Source organism: Xyrauchen texanus, chromosome 33 (assembly GCF_025860055.1).
Source record: "Xyrauchen texanus isolate HMW12.3.18 chromosome 33, RBS_HiC_50CHRs, whole genome shotgun sequence".
Taxonomy (NCBI): domain Eukaryota; kingdom Metazoa; phylum Chordata; class Actinopteri; order Cypriniformes; family Catostomidae; genus Xyrauchen; species Xyrauchen texanus.
The window spans coordinates 4,977,695-4,992,451 of record NC_068308.1 but is presented as its reverse complement, the minus strand read 5'-3'; the positions used below and the strand labels follow the sequence as shown (position 1 = coordinate 4,992,451).

At 37.4% G+C, this 14,757-nt stretch overlaps 1 protein-coding gene across 1 annotated transcript in view; it reads right to left on the bottom strand.

Moving 5' to 3' along the window:
• Window positions 1–14,757, bottom strand: part of stat5b (signal transducer and activator of transcription 5b) — a 106,024-nt gene that overhangs the window by 20,576 nt on the left and 70,691 nt on the right. Inside the window, exons 9-12 of the mRNA XM_052102937.1 lie at window positions 3,150–3,329; window positions 1,078–1,165; window positions 862–984; window positions 580–672 (exon numbers count right to left, since the gene is read on the bottom strand). Coding sequence (XP_051958897.1) covers window positions 580–672; window positions 862–984; window positions 1,078–1,165; window positions 3,150–3,329 — 484 coding nt within the window. The remainder of the gene's footprint in view (window positions 1–579; window positions 673–861; window positions 985–1,077; window positions 1,166–3,149; window positions 3,330–14,757) is intronic.

The window sequence follows — 14,757 nt, the reverse complement described above, 5'->3', positions numbered from 1 at the left end:
TGTACATACATTCCAGAAACCACACCATAGATAATACTAATTATGTAACCAATATATGATGCGGTTTACATATTTAGATTACAAAAAATTAAGTTACATTTTAGGTACAAATAAATTAAACACACAAAAAAACTAACTTGTATGGTTTCACTAAGAACCCCTTAAAACAGCATTGTAATGTATTTAACCATTAAAAGAAAAACAGACTGAAGAATGACAGCGAATACTTCATTTTACGCAACCAAATTAAATGTACTAAATAAAAGAATGGCCTTTGATCTAATCTATTTAATAAATTCTAAAAGGGGTGTGTAAACTTATGCACTCAACTGTATATCAATATATAAAACATCTATTTGTTGCGTTAAAAAAAGGCTTTGAATTAAACCTGACCTGTTGTATTAAGGACAGAGTAAAAAAGAGTCAAAGCCTTTACAATGTAGTTAGTACAATTAGGATAGTATTAAAATTATGATCCTCTTTACTGATGGTGGGTAAAAGATACTATTGATAATTTATCAGATGAGGGCAGTACATTTTTATAAAATATGCAAATACATAAATTATGTGATCACTAACTGGCTCAGAGAATGCATTGTCCCAGAGTACTGTCGCTGTAGCGTTGTTGTCTTGACTTCCATGAACGATAACCACAACAGGCAGGGATAATGTCTGTGCAGAGCCAAAATAAAGATATAAATACAGAATATTAAATACAGAATACAAAATCTAACCCAATAAAACTAACATATATGTAAATGCAATAGTTTCTAATGCATTTTACAATTTAACACCTTATTGACAAAAAGGAAAAAAAATATTCATGTCAAACAAGATTTCTGTTTTAGTTTAAAATTTCACCTTGACGTGAAAGACAAGTTCATTTCCCCCCACGCTAAACTGCGACTCAAACAGAACTGTAAACTTTTCTTCAGTCACTGACTCTGCCCCACGCCGGTCTGAACGTTTTATGCGCTTAAGAGACTGCAAACGACAGAAGAAATTCAAGTAAGTTACAATATACAATTATTTTGTTGTATATGTGAACACACTGAATGTTTAACTTGTAGTGTTTACCATCGTTCTGAAGTGTGCGCTCAGTGTTCCTGTGGTTTGGTGGTACTCCATCACACAGTTGTTATTCAAAATCTCTCCACTGCTGTCACTTCAACACAACAAACAGAACAGAAAAACTTTTCATATTTTTCTTTTCAGAAAAAGCTATATCTATATTTCTCTTAAGAATCATTCAAAAGCATCAAATGACTAACCCTGGGTCTTAAAGGAATAGTTCACTAAAAATGTTTGCACGTGCACTTTATATAGGTATATATAGGTTTTTTATATAGGTATTTTATTTCGTTGTGTTGTCTCATGTGGTCCTGTGTTGGTCCTTTGTTGTTTTTATGTAGCACCATGGTCCTGGAGGAACGTTGTCTCGTTTTGCTGTGTACTGTACTAACTGTATATGGTTGAAACGACAATAAAAACCACTTGACTTGAAAAAAAGGAATATTCTCTAATCATTTTCTCACCCTCATGCCATCCCAGATGTGTTTGAATTTCTTTCTTCTGCAGAACACAAATGAAGATTTCTAGAAGAATATTTCAGCTCTGTAGGCACATCTAATGCAAATAAATGGATACTAAAATGTTTAAGCTTCAAAAGCTTATAAGGCAGCATAAAAGTAATCCATACAACTCCAGTGGCTAAATCCATATCTTCAGAAGCGATATAATAGGTGTGGGTGAGAAACAGATCAATATACAAGTCCTTTTTTTTACTTTTACTTTACTTTAACCAATCTCCACTTTCACATTCTTGTTTTGTTTGCGGAGATTCTTATTCTTTGTGAATATCGCCACCTACTGGGCAGGCAGGATAATTTATAGTAAACAAAGACTTAAATATTGATCTGTTTCTTGCCCACACCATTTATATCAATTCTGAATAGATTTAACCACTGGATTCTTATGGATTACTTATGGATCAAATTTTTGCTGAAATATTCTTCTAGAAATCTTGTTTGTTTGTTGTATTCAGCAGAAGAAACATACATATCTGGTATGGCATGAGGGTGAGTAAATTATGAGAGAATTATCATTTTTGTGTCAACTATTTCTTTAAGCAGGTGTGATGTCCTAACCAACCGAAAACCTTACGAGCAATGCACAAACATAAATGTTTTTTGGTTGCTTGATCTCTACTTCGATAGTGTCATATTGGGTAGCTCCCCCATTAATAAATCTTATTGGTCTAAAATCCTGCTTTACATAACTGTACCTCAAACATTAAATATGTTCTGATTAGCTGCTAGATGCTTTGTGGAAGCATATTCAGTGTGGACACTGAGAACGCAGTGTTCCATCTGATTAGAACACGGACTACATTTTCATGGACAACAGAAAGCGGCTTATTGTGAGAAAGCAGCGTTCCCGTTAACATGCACTAGATAAGTGGTGTACTCTTTACTCCCATATACGTGTAGCTCAGTCATTAAACAGCTTTCGCCGCAGCAACATTTCCCCATGGATGATTGTGAAAATAACAAACATGGTATCAGAGGAAGACTTCACTATTTGGTTCTCTGTTACTTCACTTTATTTCTAGATATTCCAGAGTTGTTGCTGTGTTGTTTCCTTACCTTTCTATCGTGACCTGCAGCAAAATTGAGCTTCAATAGTGGGGTTTCCCTCTAATGTAAAACTCTGGGATTCCCTCAATGTACAAGCGCATTTACGTGAACATGAGTGACCGTCAATATTTTACGGTGGTGTTTCTAAATGGGTATTTATACTGTGCTTTTCCCACTGTTCTCCAAGAAATGTTTTGTTTACTTATTGTTGGGCTCCATCCTCAGAAGTTTGTTATTTGGTCTGTTCCAAACACATGCGCACAATTCTAAAACCTGTTAGAATGGCGCATATGTGTTTACATGGCCACATAAGCAACTTTCTCTGGGAGAAACCTAGCGGTATTAAACTGCTTTCTCTTAAATGGCATAAGTAAATCGGCATTCTCGCTTACATGACATTTCAGAACGTCGCTTTCTGCAAAAACCCTGGAATAAACCGGTTTCTTAAGTGCATGTAAATGTGGTTGCAGTGTCAATTTTTTTTTTAATAGAGTGAGCACATTGTAATCTTACTTGCGAGTGTTCTCGTTCTTCAATAAGGCCTTGGCCTGCTGTTCACTGATGATTGTGGCTTTAACCTGTGGAGGATTCATGTGCACGTTCAGTTTCCCTCCGACCAGCAAACGCACTGTCGCTGAAAACTTGGTCTGCGTCTTGAGCACTTGAGGAGGCTGTTTCTCAATAATGAACGTGCTGCAGAGACAACGAGACAATGCTGAAAACATCATGCCTCTGAGACAACACACACTAGCATGTGACAGTACTGACAGTAGAATGTGTGTACAGTAATTACGTATGTGGCGGTAGTGGTATGAGTGATGGTAATGAGTGTAGTGATGTGTGTATAGGCATATTCAGACAGTAATTGTTTACATGGAGACTTAAGGTAATTCCTGCATTTAAAGGTGTAAGAGTCAGTGATTTTATTGATGTCCAAATCTAAAAGGTCAGTATTTTTCTCCCACCAACAGCGTGAAAATTCCCGGCTGAATTACCTACTGTTTTTTTGACAAATACCAAGGTTGAATGGTTATTTAAATTCTGTCCAAATCCACATCTCTGAGTTTAAAATTAGGAATTAGGGATGCCCCAATACCATTTTGTTTTAGGAGTACCGATACTTTTTTGTACTCCTTGATATATAGAGTACAATTCCATTTATTTATTTTTTCTGACAGTCCTAACCCTATCTCCATATCAACATTAATTTAAATGTTATCATCAAAATGGTGTTCAAATAAATAAATTCATTAAAACTTGATTCAAATGAAAGTATATTTTCAACATGACATTGTATTATTTTTATCAAATGAAGTGATTTTATACAGAACCTTACAGTACAATCCTAAATACAGCATTGGAGTTAAATTGTGTCAAATAAAGTGTTGTATATACATTTATATTAAAAGTAAATTCTCAGATTTACCTTCTACATGAGTGTTATAAATTTGGTGATTAAAAGTTAACCATTTAAGAAAAAAGTGACCATCCCCACTTTGTAAGTTTCAGCATACTGTTGCAACAGTGCATACACATTTCTAATTTCTTTTTTTATAATTATTGAGATTGGGACTGCAGAGAACCTTTCTACACTGATTTGGTTCCGAACAGGTGAACGGCCTAGGACTAGTTCAGATAGCTGGTAAAAGTTGATTGGTCAATGGCAACCAGGTTTTTTCAAGGTATGCAGATTTCCTCATATACCTAGTTGGAACCTTGGACAAACACACTGCATGCAACATTTCAAGTCATTCAGACCAACAGTTCCATAGTTAGAGCCATTTGTAGAATGTTTATTATTATTATAGTGCCACTGTGTTTTAGGTTCCATCCACAATATTTCATTGGCCATGTGAAAAATGAAGTTCAATGTTCAGATGTTTTTGATAATTATTGATGTAGGGACTCCAAAGAATCTTTCTAAACTGGTTTCATTTTGATCAGACGAAAAACCTAGGACTAGGTGTTCATGGTAAGGAGACCTATCTAGCTACATGAATTACTAGAGTATTTTTTAAACACTGTGAAACACATTTCTGTGCTCAAAAATTTGATAGTGCCTACCAGTGGCCAAATGTCTGTGACCCAGACTTGAATAAGTTTTGTTTCAATCAACCATTGCTAACCTTGTCTAAAAGCATCTGATTATTATTTTGCTGATGGTGGCCAAATTCTTTTTAGATATGCAAATGTTCTCTTTGGTATTGATGGGGTGCTGGACAAAGAAGCTACACACAAATAAATCGTCAGTGTCATAGAAAGAGACATTTTCATGTTTCTTCAATTTATAATGGCACCAAGCAGTCAATCGCTGCTTTGTGTCCTAAGAATGATCCCCTACATTAGTATGTCAAGTTTGGTGTACACATATATATATATATATTCGTTCAAACGTTATAGCCATTTAAGTAATATTGGCCCCACCTACTAAGGCTGGGCGATATGGCAAAATATATTATCACGATATTTCTTTCCATATTGATCGATATCGATATTTGTTACGATATATAATTTAATAATGCTGCCCGTTTGAAAAGTATACTGATAATGATGCCTGAAGAAACCAGAAGGTTCAATAGTTGTTGAACTATATAGTTTATTAACATAAATAAATAACAATGCAAACATTTAACTGTGCAAACATGGATTGGTTGAGAATATGTTTTGTTATAAAAGAATATTGATAAACTTTAAATCTAAATGTTAACATTTTACTTTTAGCAAACATGCTTTATCTGCCTTGACAAAACAATGCAAGTTAGCTTGCCTTGTAACTTATTTATAAAATATAAAACTAAAAGCTGTGACTACAGTACTATCACACGTTAGCATGTTGGGGAAAACTTGTGGACGGAGTAACATTAACATGGGCCCGCATTTTCATACTCTCGGTGTGGTCGCTGGGATGGTACCTTTTCAGGTGACCGAAAAGGTTTGTTGTGTTTCCCGTCTTGGTTATCACCGACCGACGGCATATTTTGCAGACCATCTATATTTGCGCGTCGTCGCTTTTCAGATATCCAAACCACTTCCATATAATTGACGTCTTGTTACCTTTTTTGTCAACAATTTCCTCAGACTTGGAAGATAGTTCGAGTTCACTTTCACCGTCGCTTTCGTGTTCATCGTTTCTTTACATTCACTTTCTTCACTGCCGGTAGCTCAAACAGTGCTCTGCTAGCAAATGGGCGTGTACTTACACGCACAAGCCAAAATCTTCTGACTGGCTGTTGTTCGTTTATTTCTGCTTTGTAATAGGCTGTTAGGTCTATCCATATCGAGTAAACATGTCAAAAGTTTATCATCGTAGTCTAAATAAATATTATCGCGATGCCATATCGAGATCGTTTTATCGCCCAGCCCTACCACCTACTACAGACATTTTGGATGGGCATGGCCACCCTGAATTGAAAATTCAATATATTTTTGAAAATTATTGATATTGGGACTCCAGGCCTTGGACTAGTTTGCAAAAGTATATCGTAAATTGCTATTAAAAAAATTAATGTCAGAAATGAAATCGGAGATAGCCACTTTGTTCGTCTTGACCCAAACCAGTGATATAAGGCACTTGAGTGTGTGACATATGGTTAAAAAGTTATGAGCATTTTGCAAATTAGATTTTTTTGATTACTGTTGCGCCACCATGTGGCCGACTGGGTCGAAACTTTGCGTACACTGTTTCAGCTGGAGTACTACAAACTCTGAAAATTTCAGGTCTCTAGGACTTACGGTTTGGTCTGCATGATCAGTTTTGTGACAGAATAATTATAATAATAATAATAATAAATATAGCTGCAAGCAGCAATGCGGATTCCTCCTCAAAATGGCAAATCATTTAAAATTGATCAGTAGAGGGTTGGGGTTAAACCCTCACAATGGATGAATCCAAAAAACACGTATTTCTGTCTGAATCCTAAACGAAACATTTTCAGTGTACAGGAAAATCCATCATACCGGACCTTATGGATCCTTGAGGCTTTTTTGGTCCCAATGAGAAATGAGGCATGTACACCAAGTTTCAGAAGAATTGGTTAAATGGCGTGGAAATGGTATCTGAAATGAGGAATGTACATTAAGTTTCAGACGAATTTGACAAATTGGGTGAAAATGCCATCAGTTTGAAAATTGGACATTTGGGCGTGGTCTGTAGCGCCCCCTAAGGGTGAATGTGGGCCATTCTTGATTTGTGGGTTCCTGTTGGCCTGTAGTATCAAAGTAGAAATTTAGAACATTTTTGAACAGAAAATGAGACTTTTGGGCATGGTCTGTAGCGCCCCCTAAAGGGCGAATGTGGGCCATTCTTGGTTTGTGGGTTCCTGTTGGTCTGTAGTATCAATGTACCAAATTAGAAAATTTTTGACTGGAAAATTAGAATTTTTGCATTTCCTGTAGCGCCTCCTATTGGCGAATGTGTTCCATTCTTGGTTTGTGTGTTCCTGTTCGCCTGTACTATCAATGTACCAAATTAGAACATTTTTGACCAGAAAATGGGAATTTTGGCGTGGCCCGTAGCGCCCCCTAGGGGCGAATGTTGGCCATTCTTGGTTTGTGGGTTCCTGTTGGCCTGTAGTATCAATGTACCAAATTAGAATTCATTTTATGCATTGTAAAAATAAGTGAATGTTAAAGGGATATTTGATCATTTCCTCACCCTCATGCAGTCCCAGATGTGTATGACTTTCTTCTGCAGAAATTGAATGAAGATGTTTAGAAGAATATCTCAGCTCTGTTGGTCCTTTCATTATAAGTAAATGAGAAGTGGTGAGAAACAGATCAATAATTAAGTCATTTTTTACTATAAATCTCTACTTTCACTTTCACAAGCGCTCTTCTCTCTTAAGAGTTCTTTTTCTGTTTTTTTTTTTTTTGGTGATTTACATAAGCATATCATCCCTCCTGAGCAGGGTGGACAATTTATAGTAAAAAAAATAAAAATACTCTATATACTACATATATTGATCTTTTTCACACCCACACCTATAATATCCCTTCTGAAAGTATGGATTAAACCACTGGAGTGTTATGGGTTACTTTTTATGTTGCATTTATGTGATTTTTGTTGATGTGAGTTCTGATCACCATTCAAGTGCATTGAAAGCCCCAACAGGGCTGAGAAAGAAAGAAATACACATCTGGGATAGAAAGAGGGTGAGTAAATGATGAGAGAAATATCTATTTGGGGTAAACTAATTTTATTTGAAAGACTATCTAGGCACATAATAACACTGCATAGCTGTGACTGTTTATAACTATTTCAAAATGTACAAGCTCACACTTTAAATGGTCAGTGCTTTGATTTTTAAATCATTAAAATAGCAACAGATCCAGTGAAAAAAATGGAGATTGAGTGATTATTTTTACATTTTACATGCCATTCAAAAATGTGGCATTCTACCACGTAAGAGAGAAATAAAAAAAACTTAAAATAATACCATTTGTACTTTTCAATTACTTCGGATGTCAATGCACTGGGCGAAGTCTAAATTGTTACTGTCTCTTTAAGAGGCTTTTATCGCATGATACGATATTCAAGGCACAGTCCAGTTTAATCTTTTGAGAACTGAGAAGTATCATTATTTACCTTCTGTGCGTGCTTGTTGCATCTGTATTCATTTCAGAGACAATGGGTGTGAGGTGATAAAATACAGACTGCGTGAATTTTGTGACGCGTTTCAGAAAGATTATCGTGTTTATTTTCTTTATTTTACAAAAGCACAAGGTTTTGTTGTTATTGTAATTGTACACAAATAAAAGGACACATTTCATAGTTCGTAATGATGTCTCGCATGTTTCTGTATGGGCAAAAATGATGCAGTATTTTATTTAAGTTGTTTCCGCTGTTTCGAGAGAAACATCTAACAGGATGTCACCTGGAATAATGCCAGAATTCAATATAATTATACAAGATTTCTTTCTCAACTGTTTGTTCACTTGACATAACAGGCTCCTCAATATATCATGTATTTTTACACTTCGTTGTATGAAATTGTCCGTTCAGACGCAAGCAGCAGCAAAAGCGAACTCTCATCGGCATGCGTGCGTTACGCGACGCGGCTCACTGTGTCACACAAACAGCTCGCAAACATGTATTTGAGTTGTTTTGACATTTGTTGAGTTGAATAGTGTAAAATCACTTGAATGTTCAAACAGGCAAACATTGTATACAACCGACAAACCTTCGTGAAGATGCGAGCAAAAATGATCTCGCCTCGCGGTTAGCGATTACTTTTCTGAAACACGTCATAAAATCTAAGACAGAGACGGCTTTATTTTACAAAAGCACAAGGTTTTGTTGTTATTGTAAAAGTACAACTTTCATAGTTTGTGACGATGTATTAAATGTATCTGTATGTGCAAAAATAACGCAGTATTTTGTTTAAGCTGTTAACGCTGTTTCGAGAGAGAAAAATCTAACAGGACACCACAGCGGCATCCGTGTTGTTCACTGCAATAATTCATAATTCAATATATTGATACCCGATTTCTTTATCAACTGTTTGTTCACTTGAGATATAGCAGACACCCCAATATATCATGTATTTTGGTGTATGAAATTGTCCGTTCAAACGCAAGAAGGGAAAGCGAACTCTCATCGGCGTGCGAACGTTAGACGCGACGCGGCTCGCTCGCTGTGTCACACAAACTGCTCGAAAACATTTATTTGAGTTGTTTTGCCTTTGTTGAGTTGAATAGTGTAAAATCGCTTGAATGTTCAAACTGGAAAGCATTAAACACAATTGACATACCTTCGTGCAGACCTAAGCAAAATGTCCTCTTGCTTCTAAGTCTGGAGCTCCACCCACTAGAAGACCGAAATGCTTCATTAGAGAGATTGCTCCGGGAGAGCTGCATGTGGTAGACAGAGTTACTCCAGTAGAGGGAGCCTCTTTGCTCAGCCAATGTAAGTGAATGGGATTTTACATGTGGACCGTATTTATCCAGTAGAGGGGGCACTTTTGCTCAGCCATTGTAAATCAATGGGATTTTTAAAATTTTTGATCATCTTTTGTGTGTACATTTACATAAACACGTCCATTTCAGCCATTTTGTATTGTATTCATTTTTGCTAAGTAACGTCTGGAAAGACATACATACTACACACGTGTGCCAAATTCTAAGTCAATTGGAGCTAAGATTCAGGAGAAGAAGAGTTTTGTAGGTTTTCCAAAATTTTCACTGTACAGGAAAATCCATAATTGCAGAAGTATGGGTCCTTGAGGCTGTTTTGTTCCCCATGAGAAATTAGGCATGTTTACAAAGTTTCAGAAGATTTGGACAAATGGGGTGGAAATTATATCACTTTGAAATTTTTTTTTTGGGCGTGGCCTGTAGCGCCACCTATGGGCGAATGTTGACCATTCTTGGTTTGGGGGTACCCGTTGGCATGGAGTATCAATGTGCCAATTTAGAAAATTTTTGACCAGTGACTTTTTGAGCTATTTGGGCTCAAGGAGAATAATAATAATAATAATAATAATAATAAAACCGTCAAATACAATAGATTCCCTCCTTACGGAGGAATCTAAATATAGCTGCAAGCAGCAATGCGGATTCCTCCTCAAAATGGCAAATCATTTAAAATTGATCAGTAGATGGTTGGGGATAAACCCTCCCAATTAAGGAATTCAAAAAACATGTCTTTGTCTGAATCCTAAACTAAACATTTTCAATGTACAGGAAAATCCATACCGACCTTATGGATCCTTGAGGCTTTTTTGTTCCCAATGAGAAATGAGGCATGTACACCAAGTTTCAGAAGAATTGGACAAATGGCATGGAAATGGTATCACTTTGAAAATATTTTTTGGGGCGTGGCCTGTAGCACCACCTATGGTCGAATGTGGGCCATTCTTGGTTTGTGGGTTCCTGTTGGCCTGTAGTATCAATGTACAAAATTAGAAAATATTTGACCAGAAAATGGGAATTTTGGAGTGGCCTGTAGCTCCCTAGGGCTGAATGTGGGCCATTCTTGGTTTGTGGGTTCCTTTTGGCCTGTAGAATCAATGTACCAAATTAGAAAATGTTTGACCAGAAAATGGGACTTTTGGGAATTACCTGTAGCTCCCTAATGGCTGAATGTTGGCCATTCTTGGTTTGTGGGTTCCTGTTGGCCTGTAGTACCATTGTACCAAATTAGAACATTTTAGACCAGAAAATGGGAATTTCGGCATGGCCTGTAGCGCCTCTAGGGGTGAATGTTGGCCATTCTTGGTTTGTGGGTTCCTGTTGGCCTGTAGTATCAATGTACCAAATTAGAACATTTTTGACCAGAAAACGGGAATTTTGGCGTGGCCTTTAGCTCCCTAGTGGCTTAATGTCGGCCATTCTTGGTTTGTGGGTTCCTGTTGGCCTGTAGTACCATTGTACCAAATTAGAACATTTTAGACCAGAAAATGGGAATTTCGGCATGGCCTGTAGCGCCTCTAGGGGCTTAATGTTGGCCATTCTTTATGCAGTACTTCAGAGTGATGTCATCTTGAAGCATGTTAGGTTTGAAAACCATCAGTCAAAATTACATTTGATTTATTGACACGTATATATTGTTAAAATTTGGACATTTACATAAACACCCTTTCAGCCATTTTGTATCAGTATTCATTTTTCCTAAGTAACGCTTTCAAAGACTTCAATTCTACACATGTGTACCAAATTTCAAGTCAATTGGAGCTACGGTTCAGGAGAAGAAGAGTTTTGTAGGTTTTCGCAAATTTTCAACGCATCGGAAAATCCATCATGGCGGAAGTTATGGGTTCTTGAGGCTTTTTTGTTCCCCATGAGAAATGAGGCATGTACACCAAGTTTCAGAAGATTTGGACAAATGGCGTGGAAATGGTATCACTTTGAAAATATTTTTTTTGGGCGTGGCCTGTAGCGCCACCTATGGGCTGAATGTTGACCATTCTTGGTTTGGGGGTACCCGCTGGCATGGACTATCAATGTGCCAATTTAGAAAAGTTTTGACCAGTGACTTTTTGAGCTATTTGGGCTCAAGGAGAAGAAGAATAATAATAATAATAAATATAGCTGCAAGCAGCAATGCGGATTCCTCCTCAAAATGGCAAATCATTTCAAATTGATCAGTAGAGGGTTGGGGTTAAACCCTCTCAATGGATGAATCCAAAAACATGTATTTCTGTCTGAATCCTAAACTAAACATTTTCAGTGTACAGGAAAATCCATCATCAGACCTTATGGATCCTTGAGGCTTTTTTGTTCCCAATGAGAAATGAGGCATGTACACCAAGTTTCAGAAGAATTGGTTAAATGGCGTGGAAATGGTATCACTTTGAAAATATTTTTTGGGATGTGGCCTGTAGCGCCACCTATGGGCAAATGTGGGCCATTCTTGGTTTGTGGGTTCCTGTTGGCCTGTAGTATCAATGTACAAAATTAGAAAATATTTGACCAGAAAATGGGAATTTTGGAGTTACCCTGTAGTGCTCCCTAGGGGCTGAATGTGGGCCATTCTTGGTTTGTGGGTTCCTGTTGGCCTGTAGAATCAATGTACCAAATTAGAACATGTTTGACCAGAAAATGGGAATTTTGGCGTGGCCTTTAGTGCCCCTAAGGGCTTAATGTTGGCCATACTTGGTTTGTGGGTTCCTGTTGGCCTGTAGTATCAATGTACCAAATTAGAACATTTTTGACCAGAAAATGGGAATTTCTAGCATGGCCTGTAGCTCCCTAAGGGCTTAATGTTGGCCATTCTTTGCAGTATTTCAGTGATGTCATCTTGAAGCATGTTAGGTTTGAAAACCATCAGTCAAAATTACATTTGATTTATTGACACGTATATATTGTTAAAATTTGGACATTTACATAAACACCCCTTTCAGCCATTTTGTATCGTATTCATTTTTCCTAAGTAACATTTTCAAGGATGTCCATTCTACACATGTGTACCAAATTTCAAGTCAATTGGAGCTACGGTTCAGGAGAAGAAGAGTTTTGTAGGTTTTCGCAAATTTTCAACGTATCGGAAAAATCCATCATGGCGGAAGTTATGGGTTCTTGAGGCTTTTTTGTTCCCCATGAGGAATGAGGCATGTACACCAAATTTCAGAAGATTTGGACAAATGGCGGAAATGGTATCACTTTGAATTTTGTTTTTTGGGCATGGCCTGTAGCGCCACCTATGGGCTGAATGTGGGCCATTCTTGGTTTGGGGGTACCGTTGGCATGGAGTATCAATGTGCCAATTTAGAAAATTTTTGACCAGTGACTTTTTGAGCTATTGGGGCTCAAGGAGAATAATAATAATAATAATAATAATAATAAATATAGCTGCAAGCAGCAATGCGGATTCCTCCTCAAAATGGCAAATCATTTAAAATTGATCAGTAGATGGTTGGGGATAAACCCTCCCAATTAAGGAATTCAAAAACATGTCTTTGTCTGAATCCTAAACTAAACATTTTCAATGTACAGGAAAATCCATACCAGACCTTATGGATCCTTGAGGCTTTTTTGTTCCCAATGAGAAATGAGGCATGTACACCAAGTTTCAGAAGAATTGGACAAATGGCATGGAAATGGTATCACTTTGAAAATATTTTTTGGGGCGTGGCCTGTAGCACCACCTATGGTCTAATGTGGGCCATTCTTGGTTTGTGGGTTCCTGTTGGCCTGTAGTATCAATGTACAAAATTAGAAAATATTTGACCAGAAAATGGGAATTTTGGAGTGGCCTGTAGCTCCCTAGGGGCTTAATGTGGGCCATTCTTGGTTTGTGGGTTCCTGTTGGCCTGTAGAATCAATGTACCAAATTAGAAAATGTTTGACCAGAAAATGGGAATTTTGGCTGGTCCTGTAGTGCCTCTAGGGGCTGAATGTTGGCCATTCTTGGTTTGTGGGTTCCTGTTGGCCTGTAGTATCAATGTACCAAATTAGAACATTTTTGACCAGAAAACGGGAATTTTGGCGTGGCCTTTAGTGCCCTCTAGTGGCTTAATGTCGGCCATTCTTGGTTTGTGGGTTCCTGTTGGCCTGTAGTACCATTGTACCAAATTAGAACATTTTAGACCAGAAAATGGGAATTTCGGCATGGCCTGTAGCCTCTAGGGCTTAATGTTGGCCATTCTTTGCAGTACTTCAGAGTGATGTCATCTTGAAGCATGTTAGGTTTGAAAACCATCAGTCAAAATTACATTTGATTTATTGACACGTATATATTGTTAAAATTTGGACATTTACATAAACACTCCTTTCAGCCATTTTGTATCGTGATTCATTTTTCCTAAGTAACGCTTTCAAAGACTTCAATTCTACACATGTGTACCAAATTTCAAGTCAATTGGAGCTACGGTTCAGGAGAAGAAGAGTTTTGTAGGTTTTCGCAAATTTTCAACGTACGGAAAATCCATCATGGCGAAGTTATGGGTTCTTGAGGCTTTTTGTTCCCCATGAGGAATGAGGCATGTACACCAAGTTTCAGAAGATTTGGACAAATGGCGTGGAAATGGTATCACTTTGAAAATATTTTTTTGGGCGTGGCCTGTAGCGCCACCTATGGGCTGAATGTTGACCATTCTTGGTTTGGGGGTACCGCTGGCATGGACTATCAATGTGCCAATTTAGAAAACTTTTGACCAGTGACTTTTGAGCTATTTGGGCTCAAGGAGAAGAATAATAATAATAATAAATATAGCTGCAAAGCAGCAATGCGGATTCCTCCTCAAAATGGCAAATCATTTAAAATTGATCAGTAGAGGGTTGGGGTTAAACCCTCTCAATGGATGAATCCAAAAACCATGTATTTCTGTCTGAATCCTAAACTAAACATTTTCAGTGTACAGAAAAATCCATCAATACAGACCTTATGGATCCTTGAGGCTTTTTTGTTCCCAATGAGAAATGAGGCATGTACACCAAGTTTCAGAAGAATTGGTTAAATGGCGTGGAAATGGTATCACTTTGAAAATATTTTTTTGGGATGTGGCCTGTAGCGCCACCTATGGGCAAATGTGGGCCATTCTTGGTTTGTGGGTTCCTGTTGGCCTGTAGTATCAATGTACAAAATTAGAAAATATTTGACCAGAAAATGGGAATTTTGGAGTGGCCTGTAGTGCTCCCTAGGGGCTTAATGTGGGCCATTCTTGGTTTGTGGGTTCCTGTTGGC